General features: G+C 34.8%; 1 protein-coding gene across 1 annotated transcript in view; it reads right to left on the reverse strand.

Moving 5' to 3' along the window:
• Window positions 1–18,959, reverse strand: part of LOC107705732 (uncharacterized) — a 53,848-nt gene that overhangs the window by 21,595 nt on the left and 13,294 nt on the right. The window contains exon 2 of the mRNA XM_016509175.1: window positions 749–921. Coding sequence (XP_016364661.1) covers window positions 749–852 — 104 coding nt within the window. The 5' untranslated portion in view covers window positions 853–921. The remainder of the gene's footprint in view (window positions 1–748; window positions 922–18,959) is intronic.

Consider the following 18,959-nt stretch of genomic DNA (forward strand, 5'->3'; position numbering starts at 1 on the left):
AAAAAAAATATATATATATATATATATATACCTATATGTGCTATGTTTATTTTAAGGCAGTACTAAATAAAACAACAAAATGCCATTTTTATGATCCTTCTTATTTTCTTTTTTTTTTAAGTGTGTAAACTTATGGCCAAAACTGTAACACAGTAATAGCTCTTGGTTCATTTCCAAATATAATAAATAACTTGTGCGAATCAGTAAATGATTCTTTAGTGATTTGATTCACTAAAAGAGTCATTTAATGAGGGTGATTCCTTTGTGAATCAGACTACACTTGTTGAACTGAAGGTTTTTGATTCACATTGAAGAACTGGCTCATAAGAGTCAAAATGTTGTTCTATTTTATTGTAATTATTTATATATTCGACTCATTAGTTATTATTATTATTATTAATAATAATAATACTTTTATTATTATTTAATTTTATTATTATTCTTATTATTTTTGTACACTTTATTTTACGGTGTCCTTGTTGCATGTACTATGATAATAACAGTAAATTATGCATAATTACATGCAGCTAACCCTAAACCAAACCCTAACCCTATAGTAAGTACATGTTGTTAATTAATATTCCTCAGTACATAATTGTATAATTACACTATTAGAAGCACACAAAATAAAGTGTAACCTTTTTTTTTTTTTTTTAAATATGGAATATGATGAATAACTGTTTCTCAGCCCTAGCATTATTGGTAAAAGCTGTTTGCAGTCTGTGTGTGTGTGTGTGTGGTCACTTACCTCTGACACCCCACACACACCAAGACGATAAGGATGGTGACCACAAAGGCAGAGGCGGCGGCGATGGCCCCCAGTATCAGCACCTTGGGGAGATCTGAAAACATTCCACTGAGCTGCAGACACACACACACACACACACACACAGGTCCTGCTGTACGGCTCGTCCAGGGCACCTACACACACAGATAACACAAACATGATCAGATCATAAGTTATGACTAGGCCCACAGCGCACAGAACTTATTTAACAATAAATAAATGACAGCAAAGGGGAAGTGGATAAGTAAATAAGTTATACAGAGGTTCTGAATTATGCTAATAATTATTGACTCTTAAGATGCAGTATGCAGTTTGACTGAAATGATCAATTAAAGATGGTTAAGGCGTGTCAAGATGTTTCATATCAATATTTAGAGGAAACTTTTTGAGCAAGAAACTTCTTTTTTTGACATATTACCAATGGCACTGGCAACCAAATGAATGAATATATAAAGGTGCCTCACATAATGTGAAACTGTTAAATGAAAATTCACATTTACAAATAAACATTTAACATATAAACAAGGCAGGTTTTGTTGCTTTAGAAGTTTATGGTTTGGAGCAAGAATTAATTATTCATGTTTAGTCTATTTTAGCTTTGTATTCATTCATTTATTTTTACCCCATGTGGCTCAAGTGCTTATACTTTGACCAATATACCTACAGCAAGAAGCAAAGTGAGCTTAAAGAAAGAATTTTGTTTTAAAACCAGTATTCTGACTCAAATTAAAACGTTTTTTTAAAAGCAGCTTACCTCTGCCAGTTGCTTCTAACGCTAGCTAAAAGTGTCTCAAATCACCTGCGCTCTGTCATGCTGCCTGCACACATGAGTGACAGTCATGGCTGGCGTTTAATCTCTCTCTGTGTACAGTAATGCCTGGGATTAAATCTGCAGTTCAATATTACAGCTGAGGGGAAAATATGAAGGCTAGCTACAAGCAAAGCTAAGCTAACCATGGCTAAGCTAAAGTCTCAGTCAACATTCAGTCATAAAGATAGATACATGTACGAATACAAGTCACTGTGTTATCTATGTCTCTCTCCTTCAGTTATGCTCATACCATGTTTTTTGAACATCTACTATGGTATTCTTTGAAGTACCATGAAAATTCCACAGTACATGAACATGAATGTTCAGTAAAGTACTGTGATATTATACTGTGTCCTAACCAGACACTACGAGCTTCCAGCAACAAGCAACTTGTGCTGGGTGATTTGACAAAATCACAGTGAATCATAATATATGAGGGCCAAATGTCCCATTTTGGTGTCCGCAACAAATTTAATTTACAAAAGTAATTATTTTATATACATCTAAAGCATATTAAATGTAAGTATAGTGTCTACTTTCATGTTTCTTTTATGAAAATAAAATGTCAAACTGTAGGTAAAATAATGTTCCATGGTCATTCAGTGTAGCAGATGTATTTATGTAAAAATTAAACAACATAATTATTCTGACCTGTAAATATATAGGCTTACAGAATAAGTGATCATGCTAAATTTTTTTATTTGAAGTTCTTCCTGACAAATGGGTAAAACCTAGTGGTTTGAAGGATAGTGACAAAGATAGATTTAAAAATTACAATTCGTTTTTTGGGGGGCTGCACTATGATCCTTAAATAGCTTTTAATGTCATCTAATGATTATTGGTCTAAATATGCCTGACTTTTTTATTTTTTGATATACAAATTACTGTTACACCGAATGATATTTTTTCTGTAAAGCATGGTAAAAATGTATAATAGTCCAAATGTTTGCTCAGAAAAAATTCAAAGCTGTATTAAACTTGTATTGTTTTGATGCTTGAAAACCCCTTTTTGTTGTTGCCCCATGACTAAGTAAGATTTCTTTGGACAGAAATTAATACTTTAAAGTATCAAAGTATTAAATTCATCAAAAGTGACGGAAAATATATTTAGATTGCTATCTCAAATAAATGTTGTACTATTGAACTTCAAAAAAGAATCCTGAAAGAAAATGAATCACACATGTTTTCAACATTGATAATAATCAGAAATGTTTCTTGAGCAGCAAATCAGCGTATTAGAATGATTTCTGAAGGATCATGTGACACTGAAGACTGGAGTAATGATGCTGAAAATTCAGCTTTGATCACAGGAATAAATTGCATTTTAAAATATATTAAAGTAGGAAAGATTTTTTTTTAATCGTAAAAATATTTCACAATATTACTGTTTTTACTGTATTTCTCTCAAATAAACATCAAGATGATGAACTACTAAAATGTTTTTGTTTATTATACACATGAAACAGCACCTAGTCCTGACATTTTTCATCATGTCATTAAAAATGCCAGCCTGGCATATGAAGAAATCCGTCACCGAGTGTATAATGGTGAGCACATACATCACAGAATAAAGAGAGCAGTGATAATGTTTGGAGTGAAACTAGCTGGACTCATTGCTCTCCTTTACACACGGGATCAAATATCAGTTTTTCAAGATGGCCTGAGCTCTCCCCTCTAAACACACTCACACACACAAAACACGAAACGACACACACATGCAGCCAGAGGAGAAATGTGGCCAAAGCTCAGGATTAGACTGAGAAACAGAGAGCGAGAGAGAAAGCGGGATCTGACAAAAGACCGACTCAGGAAAGGAGGTCATGGAAACCCAAAAGCGTTCACCATTTTTATGATTGTGGGTGTGAATCGCATGCGTGTGTGCGGATGGTTTATAAAACAAGAATCTGTGTGAGATAAACACAGTTTTCGTGTTCTCAAAGATATTATTGCATCCTTCTACCACCCCAGAAAAATTCTAAACCATCCCACCCTTCCTCTCTCCTCTGTCTGATGCTGCTGTCAGCACATTTCCTAAATATTCAGTCGGATCCAGAGAGAACGGCTGAGGAGAATCTGCAGCTAAATGACAAAAGAAAAGAAACGAGGAGAGTATTGATGTAAATGGAGGTATAGAAACCCGACAGACAGTATCAGGCTTCGGGCGAGTCTATAAACAGGGCAAGTATTTGTTGGAGTGTGTTCTTCAGTGCTTCCCCATGGGAAGGTTTCTCTAGCAACAATTCGTACGTCTCTGTTGTTCCCACCTCTCACCATAGCAGCGCTGATGAACGCACAAATGCAACATATATACGTGCACACACACACACACACTTTAATCTGAGTGTGTGTGATTAAGCTTGCATTTCTTTGCACAGAGGAAATGGCAAGTTTGCAGTGTGTAGCAGGGCTATGTGCATTTTCTCTGAATTACCACAGAAGGAAAAGCTTTCTTTATGCTTCAGTCTGCACTTTCAGCTCATTTAATGTGCCATCGAAAGAAATACAACCACAAAAGAGGTCTGAACTATAAACAACAACCCTATTTAGATGGAAATCAACTACAATGTTCCTCGATGACAAAAGTCTCCATTACTGTAAATGTACATTGCCATATACATCGTTTCTGAGGCACACATCACTACTAAATAAAGTACGTACTGCCATTGCATACTGCCAGCCTAGTCCCTTAAGGTGAAGGCGATCTAAATCCCATCATACGAATATGTGCACGCTCACGCTGCATCATTGTAATCACATTTGGAAGTGGACGAGCTGTTCCCTCCCTGCCCAAACCTGACCGGCTCCCATCATCCTCTAATGGCCCGTGGAACGACCCAAAGCTTCTTTCAACTCTCACCCACAGGATCACAGACCTCCTACAATTTCCCTAATTGTGGCCAGGAATTCACAAGCTGAATGTGATGAGTTTGTCCCAATCCAGGTATAATCACACAAGTCAATATCATAAAAAAAGCAGTGTCGTGATTTCACACACATACACACACACACACACACACTTGGATGGATATTGAACCTGTTGCTATGTGTGTGATGCTGAAATTAAAATGTTGCTATTTTGAGAACAGCATGTGAGATTCAGTACAGTTGCTTGCAAATGTGTAAAAAATAAAGTAGGCAAGAGGATGAATGAGATATGTAACATTTTTAATTAAAATAAATGTATTCATTAAAAAATATGTTAATTAATATACATTAATAAAAAACATAACTATGAACAAATTAAAATGGTATGTTTTTCACTACACTACCCCTCAAAAGTTTCGGGGTTGGTAAGATTTTATGCTCACCAAGACAATTTATTTGATGAAAAATAAAACAGTAATATTGTGAAATATTGTGAAAACTGTTTTCTATTTGAATATGTTTTATGTAATTTTCTGCTGTGATGCAAAGTTGAATTTTCAGCATCATTACTCCAGTCTTCAGTGTCACATGATCCTTCAGAAATCATTCTAATATGCTGATTTGCTGCTCAAAACACATTTCTGATTATTATCAATGTTGAAAACAGTTGTGCTGCTTCATATTTTTGTGAAAAGCATGATGCATTCTTTGATGAATAGAAAGCTCAAAAGAACAACATTTATTTGAAATAGAAATCTTTGTAACATTATAAATGTCACTTTTTACTGTAATAAATTTAATGCATCTTTTCTGAAAAAAAAAAGTATTATTTCTTTAAAAAGAAATCTTACTGAACGGAAGTGTATACAAACTTGTACAAAATGTATTTTAAAAAATCAAGAGCTTTGTTTCAAACTGTAGTTAGCTGCCAAACTAGAGTGCATTTTAAGGGCTCATGGGATATTACTTTTAATATCCATTTTGGCCAAATTCTAAGGCAGCATTTCATGTATGCTTCACTTTCGAGGCATTCCAACAAGCTCAAGACAAGAAATGTCCATTATAATATGTAAATCCTTCAGCATTGAAATGTAATTCAAATGCACTGTTTTGCCCCAATATACAGTATGATTGTGATAGGTATTTTTGTTCTTATCAATGTTATTAGCTTAGCAACATGCTAACATAGGTTTAGAACATTATTCATTAAAAGGTAAGTATGCGCTGCATTCTCAGCATTGGTAGCCTATAGCAAGCATTAGTGTAAACGTCTGTTTTTTCTTGTGGTGCCATTAGTCAATCAGTGTTGTTGTGGCATAATTTCCCTGAGCTCCACAGTAATTATGTGGTTGACTCAAAAACATTTCATACAATTAGCAACAGGATCACACAACTGCCATTGGGATAAATGCCAATGCTAACAGCTAGCATTCTTCAGGTATCCCAGCTAACAGAAGATTCTCACAACTTTCACTAGCATTCTTTATATAAATGTTAGGACAAAAGTAATGTAATGTTCTTAACGTAATGTTCGTGGAAAGTTCTAATAACTTGATTAATATTTGATAGACGTTCTCATAACGTTCTCAGAAACAACATTCTCAGAACAACATTCTTGGAACTTTCTCATGATCTTATTTGCACTTGTTGAACATTCTAAATAACGTTCTAATCACGACATCACAAGAAAACGGGACATTTCTTAGAATATTAAAAATAAACTTTCAAATAACGTTACATTTTGGTTGAAAATAAAGGTATTAGAGCACTGTAAGAAATGTTTGTAACCTTTAAATAATGTTATAATCACAACAAGAAAACTGGACAATTCAAGGTTTTAAAAAAACATTTCAAAACAACATTCCCACAATGTATTTATAACCTAAATGTGTTACCTGGGATCATAATTGGCCTCTATAAACAGTGAAGCATCAAATTAGGTTCTGTAACAGAGCTGTAGTGTTTGCAATCTTTTAGCTGTGACATGAAATGTTCCGCAGTGTCACAAAGCTCTTTCCATCTCTCTTTCTACTTCAAAGCTGCTGTTGTTTTTGGGGGGATTCAGTGTGGAATCACGTGCAGCTCATCACATGCACTCGACTCCCTGCTAATACGACAGCTAAACTCCATCTGCGGCCATCGTGAGAATGAGGGAGTTCAGCCTCCCGCTGCTCCTCATACTTCCCTCATCCCTCTCTCCATCTTTCAGCACACCATGCGGATAAATCCCATTATGAGAGCGGAAAACCCCTCAATCCATATCCTCAGAGAGACTGCAGAACGAGTCCCCGACTGACCCCGACACCAGAACTGGGTGAGTCGTTGCTGTTGGGTATTTAGCAGACAGTAGATCCATTTAACACCTCCCTACCGTGGCTTGAGGGGTTACACTGTGGACTGTTTTACAAAGAGGACCATCTGGACACTTCATAACACTGTAGTTGACGGGTGGACAGGATGACTTTTGACCAGTGCAGTATGATGGTTTTTAAGACAATGTGTGTGTGTTTACACTTACTGTATCAACAGATTTCATCTTGCTGGCAGCAGTTATAGGTCATGGTTTCTCTTGCCAGCAAGTTTCACTATCACTATTGCTTAGTGCTAGTGATTCAAACAAACCCTGTGCTACGCATTAAATAACCTTTCCTATATTTAAATAATTATGTACCATTTTAAGCCATTGACTTTACAACTTTTGCATGGCTGATGATAAACGGGTGAAAAAAATCTGTACAGATTCTTTTCGTCTTTTAATTTGCTCATTTTTTCAGCAATCTCTGTATTTTTCCCATTGGGATTAAAAAAAAGTCTTCCTTAAAGGGGTCATATGATGTTGCTAAAAAGAACAGTATTTTGTGTATTTGGTGTAATGAAATGTGTTTATGCGGTTTAAGGTTAAAAAAACACATTATTTTCCACATACTGTACATTATTGTTTCTCCTCTATGCCTGCCTTTCTAAAACACGTCGATTTTTACAAAGCTCATCGGTCAGAAAAAGCGAGGTGTGCTGTGATTGGCCAGCTATCCAGTGCGTTATGATTGGCCGAATACCTCAAGTGACTCTTAACTTTTATAAAGAATATCTCTTTGGATTTGAGACTTTAGTCTTTGCAACTTTACAGATCTTCTTTATGCACCAAGAGCTTGTAACACTCCAAAGAGAAAGGAAAAATTTAAATCACATCATATGACCCCTTTAAAGAGTTCATAAAAAGTTATGAATCAAATCAACCAGCTATGAGATGAATCATATCATCATAAAGGTACTTAAAAGCTTTAGAGAGGGAAAGAACTACAATCCCATGAAGCATTGCCAATGACATAATTAAAATAAAAAATAGATTAATATAAAACTATTTATTTTAAGATATTGATATATATGTGTATGTAAATGACATATTTTATAACGATATATATATATATATATATATATATATATATATAAATACATTGGTGGCGATTCCTTTGCAGAATCATGGGTAATGTAGTTTATCACAATGAACTTCACTGTTCAACATGATTATTTTATAAGTTGATAATTGCAGACTGACAACTTCAACAAAAGCATAGTATTGATTAACAACCTCAAAACATGGAAAATGGATGGATAGATGTATCTTTGCAAACTACAATGTTAAAGAAACGTCCCAACCACTGGCCAAACACAGATTTTTTAGGTTTTACTGTCCTTTAGGCATGAAGAACGTCTTTAATACTATACCTCTATTGAAGTTTTCAGCTCTCCAGCTATTTGAAGTGTACAGTCACTGTAGGCAATTACAGACCGATCTCGAATCTCCCTTTTCTGTCCAAAATACTAGAAAAGGTAGTATCCTCACAATTATATTCCTTCTTAGAGAAAAATGGTATCTGTGAGGATTTCCAGTCAGGATTAAATAAAGGTGACTTGACTTGACTTGACTAGGCTTTATCACTAAACACTTTGAAGACAGTCTAAACACCTCAAGTACACTGTAAAAACACCTAAATGGGATTTTCACGACACTGACTGAATTTGTCTCCACATGTCCTAATGTATCAAACATCTGCTCAAAGCAGATTAAAATTATCTCAGTGCTTAACTTCTCATAAAGCATCTTAACTCTTAACTAGTCAGACCTGCTGCTGCCGCAGAGAGTTCGTCGAGGCTTCAGCACACTTCTCCATAGCACTATTTCAGCATGGAAATGTTCTTTCTCTCTATCACAGCCATCGTCTGAAGCATGTTGAGTGTGAGAATGACAAATCCCATCCCTATGCTTCAGTGTCAGTGATGCATAAGCGTGTGAGGGGTGTCCATCACTTTGAACCTTGATAATCTCTGATTGTCTGGCCCAGCAGTCCTGTTTGGTATCCCGACCCCTCGGCATCATTACAGCTGCACTCGGAGTAACAGCCACAGGGAGTGTGTTTGCACTTTATAAGACACCAATATGAGTAGATAAATAACAAACAGTCATACAAATTCCCATCAGTAGTTTAATTAAATTCTGTTTATCAGCACTTGCTATGTATGTGTCAAGTGTTTTAGAGTAGAAAAGAACTCGCATCATTAGGAGATGTGGTGCAGTCGTTGAAACAATGAGCTGTAGTGCACAAATACTGACGGTAACACTTTAGGATAGGGACCAATTCTCATTATTTATTAGTTGCTTATTAGCATGCCTATTATTAACATATCAGCTGTTTCACTAGCAAGGACCACGCCACACTGCGAATGTAGGGAACTAATCTTTATTGTATAAATATAGGGATGAATGGGAAAGGGAAGCGTGGGAAAAGGGGAAAGGATGATAACAGGTTGATTTGGGCGCCCGATGTTGGTGGCCCAGAGAGACTCAGGATGGGGGTATTGTCTCGGTTGTGTGTGGCCGAGCAATTAGGACCCCCATGAATCAACCTAGAAGGGAAGAGAGGGATGTTAAGGATGGTTAATGGATGAGAAAGAGAGGGAAGGGTGGGTTCGAGAGAACGAGACAAACCATGCTGAAGGGTCGGCCTGATATAAGTAAGTTTTGGGAAGTGAGGTGATTGGACGAGGTGGCTGAGTGGGGCGTGATCCAGCTCCCGAACCTCAGTTAACTAGTTAACTCCCTTTATTAGTGCTTATAAAGCACATATTCTGCATGACCATATTTTACATCCCTAATCCTACCCAAGATCTAAACTTAACAACTACCTTTCTAACTATTAACAAGCAGCAAATTAGGAGTTTATTGAGGCAAAACTCGTAGTTAGTGGTTTGTTAATAGCGAGAACTGGACCGTAAAATAAAGTGTGACCATGCTGACAAAGGTTCGAATCCCCATCCTATTTATCACTCTCAGTTGCAATAATTTTTTGTTCACTCATTAAACGAATATCTTTAATAGAATAAGAATCAGAGGCAAAAAAGAAATTCAACTAAATTAAACATTTTAAAATCTAACAAAAAGAGCAGAAAATAAATGTACTTTTAAACTTAAAAATCTTTTTAAATGATTTAAAAAATGTAAAATATTTTTAAAATGTATTTTTATTTACATTTTAAATGAATACATTTTAAAATATTAAAAAATAATACAATTATTTAAAAATGCTAAAATAATAATAAAATAATACAACTATTACTATATTTCTAAATGAAAATGTACAAAATATAAATTACAAATAAACAAGAGAATTTGAAAATGCAATAAAAATGAGAAAGCAAAAATGTTTTCTGTTCACTTTTTAAAGTATCTCTCTCTAACATTATAAAATAAGAAAGAATAAATAAAGTTATGTAATTCTTTTTATAATTCATTCATAAAATTCCTTTAAATTCATAAATACATCCAAAAATTCAAGATGTAAAATTAAAATGTAAAAATTAAATTTTCAAATGAAAAGCATATAAAATATAACTTTAAACTTAAAATTTTAAAATGAAAAAAGCATAGATGTAAATAAAACTGTAACATTAACATTTTAAACAAAATGTTAACGTTAAAAATCATAAAATAAATATTATAAAATATATATGTTATATTTTTTATTTAAATAATTAAGATTTAAGGTTTTTTTATTCAAAAAGAATCTAAACTAGAGAATTGCATTTTTAAAAATAAATAAATAATATACTGATGATATGCATATGTTAATCTTTTTTTTTTCTTTTAGTTATTTTTATGGGCTTTTTGTGCTTTATATGGACAGAACAGTAGAGATCAGACAGGAAAGCATTGGGTGGAGAGAGGGGAGCAGGATCGGCAAAGGACGTCGAGACGGGAATCGAACTCAGGTCACCGTGAAGGCAGGTGTGCCATATGTCGGCGCAGTAATTACTAGTCTATCCGCGCCAAAACGCATATGCTAATCTTATTGAGATATAATCACAATACTATCAGTGGATAGATGGATGGATGCATCATTGTCAAGAACCTTTTGCACAAGCCCCTATAGATTGTATTAGTTCCTTAATACAAAACACTGCATTCTGTCCCATTTTCCCTGTTGATGAGCAATATTTTCACACTTCTGAAGGCAGGTTTCTATTTCTGCTCAAACACTGCACATTTAATAATTCATTGCTCCTCCTCTGTACTCACAACTTCTGTGAAACAAGAAAGACCCAGCTCTCAGACAATAGGGTAAGAGAAGCAGGAAGCTCAACAGATTTTGGACTACATTATCCATCATGCTCAGATCTGTTGTAGACTCACTGCTAGCTTCCGGGTTAGGAAGTTAGAGGATTGGGATTTTAAAAATCTGTATAAACCAATCCAGATGTGGAAAATAAGGAATTTGTAAACACTAAATGTGCATTTGGTCACATTAGTCACATATCTGACCTAGTTTGGGCCTCAGATGGCACGTCCGTAGGCCGCCCACACACCGTTCACTGACAGTCTGCAGATTGAACTCATCAGTGGCAAGAGCGAGTTCTGATCTGACTGACTGGCTTTGTGCAATTTCCAGGAGTCAGGGAGCACAGGTTTTTATCAGTCCACCAGGAAATAAACTTCTGTTTACAAGGCGGCACAGGCTACAACATTTAGAAGATCTAGCCGCTGAATTTGGCAACGTTTGCAAGGTTCATGCCATCAAATTTTTGCAAGATAGTTCAGCCAGTTTAGTGTAAGCTATGTTAGTAAATTCATCCGAGAGATTTTCGGATTCAAATAAACAAGATAAAAACAGCAAGACACATTTATTGATCAAAAATGCAGTAATATTGTGAAATATTATTATAATTTGAAATAAGTGTTTTTTCTATTTAAATTTATTGAAAAATATAATGTATTCCTGTGATCAAAGCTGTATTTTCAGCATCATTACTCCAGTCTTCAGTGTGTCACATGATCCTTCAGAAATCATTCTAATATGTTGGTTTGATAAGAATAAGATACATTTCTTATTCTTATTAATGTTGAAAACAGATGTGCTGCTTAATATTTTTGTGGAAACAGTGATTCTTTGATAAATATGAAGTTTAAAAGAACAGCATCTATTTGAAATAGAAATGTTTTGTAACATTTTGCAGCATCCTTGCTGTATAAAACTATACATTTCTTTAAAAAAATAAACAAAATAAAAAATAAAAACTTACAGATCCAAGACTTTGATTTTAGAATTATAATGTTTACCTGCCCATAAACTTGACATTAAAAATGTGAACTTGCAGTTTGGCAAATTGCAACAGAGGTAGTATTTAGTATTTAGCAAATACTTTTTCGAAGAGAAAGGCCCTTTTATCTAGAGAGACTTATGAGACAGATGTCCTAGAAATCTATGATTGGGTTGCGTCACTCAAAAGAATAGAGGTGATAAAAACTGTTGCGATCATTTTCCTGCAACTGGATTGATCCTTCTTGAGGTTAGACATGCAACCCAGAACCCAAACCACCGTTCTTCCCCACCCTCATCTGATCTTCTGCGTAACCCTCCATCCTATTTCACTATCCTTACCAGAGAGACTTATGAGACAGATGTCCTAGAAATCTATGATTGGGTTGCGTCACTCAAGGGAATAGAGGTGATAAAAACTGTTGCGATCATTTTCCTGCAACTGGATTGGTCCTTCTTGAGGTTAGACATGCAACCCAGAACCCAAACCACTGTTCTTCCCCACCCTCATCTGATCTTCTGCATAACCCTCCATCCTATTTCACTATCCTTACATGCAACTATTACAAAAAGTTCAAACGTTCACTGATGCTCCAGAAAGAAACTCGATGCATTAAAGGTAACATATTTTACACCTTTCTGGAGTTTTATTTTAGGTTTTGATGTCGCCAGGAAATTTCAGTTTTGACAATATGGGACCTTTAAGAGCCTGGGGTGTAAACTTTTGAACCGAAGTGTACGTTTTTCTTATTTTGCCTAAATGTAATTTTTTTTTCATTTAGTACTACTTCCATGTAGAAGACAAAATAAGTTCAATTTACCCTGATCTTCAAATTCAAAAAGTTTTTCCTTCTGGAGCATCAGTGAATGTTTCAACTTTTTGTAATAGCTGCATGTAAGGCCCTCAGTTGTCCTCAGTGTGAAAAGATGGATCTCACAATCATACAGTCATTGTTGGAAAGGGCTCAATACACAAAAGATGCTGGAAAACCAAAGAATTTGTGGGACCTGAAGGATTCTCCTCTTATTTCAGTAAAATAAATAACATTTTGCGACCACAACTGTACCTTTAAGGTACTAATAAGCATCTTTTAGGGTTAAATAAGGTAGTACCTTTTGAAAAGGTACCGCCCCATTGACAGCTTTTGTACATTTTATTTAGAGTGTTTTTACCGTATTTGATGAGCTCTGCGTATGTGCACTGATCAATATTTATTTGAGAATAAAAGCCTAAATTAAATCTGTCCATCATATAAAGTAGTCGTGTCTCTGCAGAAGACTTTTGGATTGAACCCCTCGATTCATATGGATTACTTTTATGATGTCTTTATAAAGTTTTAGAAGCATCAACGTTTTGGTGGAACAGACTTTCAATGGAGGGACATAAACCTCTCATGTTTAAATACAAATATCTTCATTTGTGTTTTAAAGATGAACAGAAGTCGTATGTATTTGGAACAATGCAAATACAAAACGTAAGTTATGGGTGAACCAATCGTTTAACCTGAGAGACATTTTATAAGAATCTGTTGGTCTCACTAGTGCGCTTGCGACTTAATGACATTTTTCACAGCCTGACAACACCTCTGGGGTTTCACAAACTCATATTGCTTTATAAACGTTATTGGCCCGCCCCAGCTTCACACACATCCCCCTTCAAAAAAAAGAGACAGTGAGACACATCTCACAAGCCAATCCATCAGGCCGCTCAGTGTCCGCTCTGCCTTCATACGCTGATTCTGCGTCCCTATATTTCCCTGAGGAGAGCTCAGATGTCGGAAGGCAATTTGAGTGCTAAAACAACCATGCATGCAGGCAGAAAGAACAAATCCCATGCTACAAATGCTCTTTTACTTTGTTGTCTCCATGCCCTGTATTTCTGACAAAGAAAGAAACACACCCTGCTCTTTTCCACTGGGCGACACTTCTCTTGATCAGTGCACAATCTCGTCAGCGTCAGAGAGGTCCCAGTGTGCAAACCAACAGCAGCGACTGACAGACATGTCTTCTGTTCTGTGACTTTGACGGGGTTACCTCAGAAGATGACCGCATTTTCCCGACTCTCAGCTCTGACATATGACAGACAATAAGACGTCCTGTGAGGAACAAGAGTCTGACGATGGTAAACGATTTGTTCACTTCTCAAAGCGTTGATTAAAAATCCTGCTAACTGACCTAAACAGATCTTGAAAATTTGTAAATAATGAATCGTTTGTGTTATATATGGCTATAGAAAAGAATCACCTCCCTTTAAAATAATCACATCTTGTTGCTTTGCAGCCTGAAATGAAGATGTTTTTGTTTTATCCAGCTGTATTTATTCAGTGCAACTTATAACATCAAAGTGAAAGATATAACACAAAAAAAATAAAAAAATAAAAAACAGAATCACAGTTGGAAAAAGGATTATGCGCTTGTGTCAGTATTTTGTTGAACCAACTTTTGTTTTAATTACAGCCTTTAGTTTGTTGGGATTTGTCTCTGCTAACTTTGCAAATCTAGACTTTTTATTTTTAAAAATTATAAAAAAATTATTGAAATATTCAAATTAATATAAACATACTTTAAAAAATATTTTTTAAATTTTAATAAAAATTATACATTAAATTATTTGTGTGTATCTATTTAAAAATTATTTTCATAATTTTAATATACAGTATATATAACATTTGTATAATATTAAAATATATAATAGTTATGCATATATATATATCATTATAAAAATATAATAACACACACACACACTATATATATATATATATATATATATATATATATATCATTAGGGAAAGTATTTTAAGAAATCTTATAATAAAAAAAAAAGTTTAAAACAGCATTTTAAAAGTTACTGAATCAGTCTGCTGTACTTTATTTTAAATCGGTTTGTTCTGGATAAAATATTACTTTTGAATCAAATCAAAAAAACAAATAAACAGTGAATCAAATCGATTTACCTTTTTGTTTGACTAATCTGGTATTAGTTGGACAGTCGTCTGATTATGAAGTTCTTAATTTAGGTAAACGGTATTTGATTATTCCATAAAATGGGAAGGTTAATAATTAATTAACCTGCATTATCAGGTGTGTGTGTGTGTGTGTACAGAGGCAGCCCCAGAGCGCACAAATCCGCTCTTGCTTTTGTGGTTTAATTTTGGATGACTCACCCACTTTCCACCTTCTTCTGCAAAGGTGCAGGCAACCTCCACCCTGCTTCCACATCAGCGCACGAACCCACACCCACTGCAACCGGGACACATCGTGATCAAACACATAAAACACACCGCTCCACAACTCTTTCTCCAGCGGGAGAACAAAGCAGAAGGACGCTTGATTGTCTATGGCAGTATAAAGTGTAACTGTCTTTTCCATCCACGATCAGATCTGTGAACCTGATGCCTAACAAACTCCTCTGAATCTTCTATGACATTTCACAATGTAGGCACCGTTACATAATTCTCACATGAATAATATATAACAGCCGTGTGAGACGTTTGAAGTGTACAGTATGCAGCAAAAAGACAAAGGAAGCTTCTTTAATAATCCCTCACTAAAAATCCATCAAACCTCAACCCTCAAAAAGATTTTGATTTTAAGAATAAAGCCTTGTTCTTAAAATCATATTCCCGATGATTTTCGACCTCATGTTTATGCATATGTGTAACCAAAAGTTTCTCAGAGTAGGAAAAAGATGATTTAGACAACTTTACAGCTCGAATAACACTTAATTATTAACTGATTCATATAAGAGATGCAGGATTCACATTTCTGCTTCTAAACTCCCAAACCCATAGACCTACCATTGTAAATGCATTATTTCAAATATAATTTTTCTTAAAGGAAAATTAAATTATTATTAATAATTTAATTTATTAAAGGAAAATTCAGGGTTCAATACAAGTTAAGCTTATTCAACAGCATATGACATAATGTTGATTATCAATAAAAATTTATTTATACTCACTCCTTGTTTTTAAAAAGAGGTTAAGTTGCAAAAACATGAAGCTTCTTATCTTCTAAAAACAATTACATTAATTTTTCTTCCTCTAATATATATATATATATATATATAATTTTAAAATAAATTGTATAAATTTGTAAATATTAATTTATGACATATTTTATAATATAAACATTTATAATATATTTCATATGTTAAAAATATAGAAATTTTATTCATATGTTTTATTAATTTAATAAAAATATATAGGGATGCACCGATACCGATACTGGTATCGGTATCGGGCCCGATACTGAGCTCCTGTACTCGTACTCGTTAAAATTCCCCGATACCAAACGCCGATACCACACAGCATGTGATAAGTGCCATATTCAAACAAAGAAACACCGACAACAGACAGCAGAATGGAGTTATTAGAGATTAAGGATGTCTACGAAGTATATGTATGCAATGAATATAACGTTAAACATTCAGTATTAACACCTGTATAGCTGATGTGCGCGAGCTGATAAACAAAGCACGCTGAGTGGATTGAGCGCGCGGCGGCGCAGATGCACGATCTTGTCGAGTGAATATCCCTTTCTCACAGACATCAATGGAAAGTTTGTAGTTCGGTTGGATATGTCAAAATACAAATGCACTGAAAATATTGGTATCGGTACTCGGTATCGGCAAGTACCAAAAATAAAAGTATCGGTATCGGGCGAGTACTGGAAAAAGTGGTATCGGTGCATCCCTAAAAATATACATTTAAATATTTGTATGTGTGTGTGTGTGTGTGTGTGTGTATAAATGATTCAATGTTTTATGTTTCTCACCTAAAAACATTAGTATTTTAAGAATTCCTAGAAGTATTTTTAGGACTAAATAGAAGTATTTTAAGAAATCATTTTAAAACAGCATTTTAAAAAGTGATTCAAATGTACTTATTTGCTCTTATTTAAATCAGATCATTCTGGATAAAAAAAAAATATTTTGAATCAAATTAAAGCTTATATGGTGAGGCTCTTACAATGGAAGTAAATGGGGCCAAATAAGGGTTAAAACTTGTGTATTATTTAAGCAGCAAAGCTGCTCTTTTTCATTTTTACCATTGTTTTAGGGCTTTATGTATTTGTGGGAACAAAGTTTGTATTCCTTTAAGTATTCCTTTAAGAAAGCGAGCAATCTGAAAAATGCTGTACATTGAAGTTTATATTTAAGACACTGAAGCTATAAATAGTTCAGAATATTCCTTTAAGATCTATTTTCAGTGTAATGCGGGATTTCAAAACAGTAATTGTTCAGTCTCATAGTGGTTTGGCGCTAACCAGTAAGCATGCATAATACTTATAGGTATAAGACATTTCTGAAGCTATATCTGTGTTTCTCTGATTTCCTTCTACATTGTTACTATATAGTACGTAAACTGCTCTCGATCTGTTTGTCTTTTTCGCAGCAGTGTGAGGTGTTCGCATGCAGTCATGAACTATGGGGGGCAGCGGTGGAGTGACCCGGTGCAATCGTAGGTTAATGAAGCACTCATTGATTTTATGTAGCTTGAAAGCCAGGGCAGGTTTACGCCTGACAGAGTTATGAAAAATGTAGTCCCAGTCGAATATGACCAACCGCTCATCTGTCCATCCATCTTTCCTTAACCTCTTTTCTCACTCTGAGATGAATGCATTAAATAGTCCCAAAACCTCGTCTTATTCACTATAACAAACTGCAATTCAGCAAAAGTAGGCACTAAACGTGTTGGAATAAGCCATTAATAACAATAATCCATTGTAATTAATTCAGTGCAAACATGCCTCCTTTCCATTTTAATGAAGAGCATTATATATTAAAAGTCATGTCTATTTCAAATCAAAGTGTCTATCAATTCGATTTATTACTTCCCTTCTTACATGTGATGTAAAGTCATTGATTGGACAGACATAATTTATTGTTTAGCTCAAAAAATGATGAAGGTCGAGCCAAATTCGAAGTCATGAAGCTACTAATGAAGACTAACATTCACTGACCTTGCTCACCACTAATCAGGTAGATAATAATGTGTTTAGTTTATTTTTGATATGGCAGGCAAGCATAACAGCTTGCATAATTCATAAGCTGGGTTTTGCAGCTAATTGGGTTACTGACAATCTCATTAGAGTCCTCTGTAGTTCTCAGAACACTACCTATTGATCAGAGGAATCGATACGACACAAATCTATTCGTTACGTTCAATAAAACACAATCGCGCTGGGAATAAACACTTTAGTGACTTCTCCATTCATCTGCAAATAAAGAGAGAAGGAAAAATGGGTACAAAGTACAGAAGACGTGAGAGAAGTGAATCAGACATGAGAGTGAGGGTGAGCGAGAAAGAAAGAGCTAAAACTCCTCTCATTCCACAACTCATCAGTTCCACTAGGGACCGCGGGATGCTTTCATGTGGAGGTGCATGCATAAATAAGCAAAATTAATTCAACAAAGAAAACTCCCGAAATAGACCTCTCTCATCCTCCAATCACTTTAGCAAAAGCCTCACCTGCTATACTGGGGAGCTTTCTTTGAGAGTCTAATACCTAGCAGCTATATTAGGCTCATTCCATGAATATAGGGTGTAAAATATGACTGCAAAAAAAAAAAAAAAAAAAAGGGGAATACTTAAAAGAGGTGCTTAACCACCATGAAATGTTGATTGTCCACCTCAAGTGAGCTGTTTTATTTTCTATTCATTATTAAAATGTATTATTAGAACTTTTGCATCAACAAATGCATTTTTATATCAGTTTTGCATTTGTTAACCCTATCGGGTAGGTTTAGGGTTGGTTTTGGTGTAGGGCATATTTTCAACACGATAGAGCATTAACTTTTAGCGACAGATATTTGCATTCTGAATCGCCGCAATACGTACCTGAAGAAACGTAATAAAAACGCAGCAATACGTACCTATATCAACGTAATAAAAACGTGCCA

This window comes from Sinocyclocheilus rhinocerous, unplaced genomic scaffold, assembly GCF_001515625.1.
Source record: "Sinocyclocheilus rhinocerous isolate Xijiao unplaced genomic scaffold, SAMN03320098_v1.1 scaffold263, whole genome shotgun sequence".
NCBI lineage: Eukaryota > Metazoa > Chordata > Actinopteri > Cypriniformes > Cyprinidae > Sinocyclocheilus > Sinocyclocheilus rhinocerous.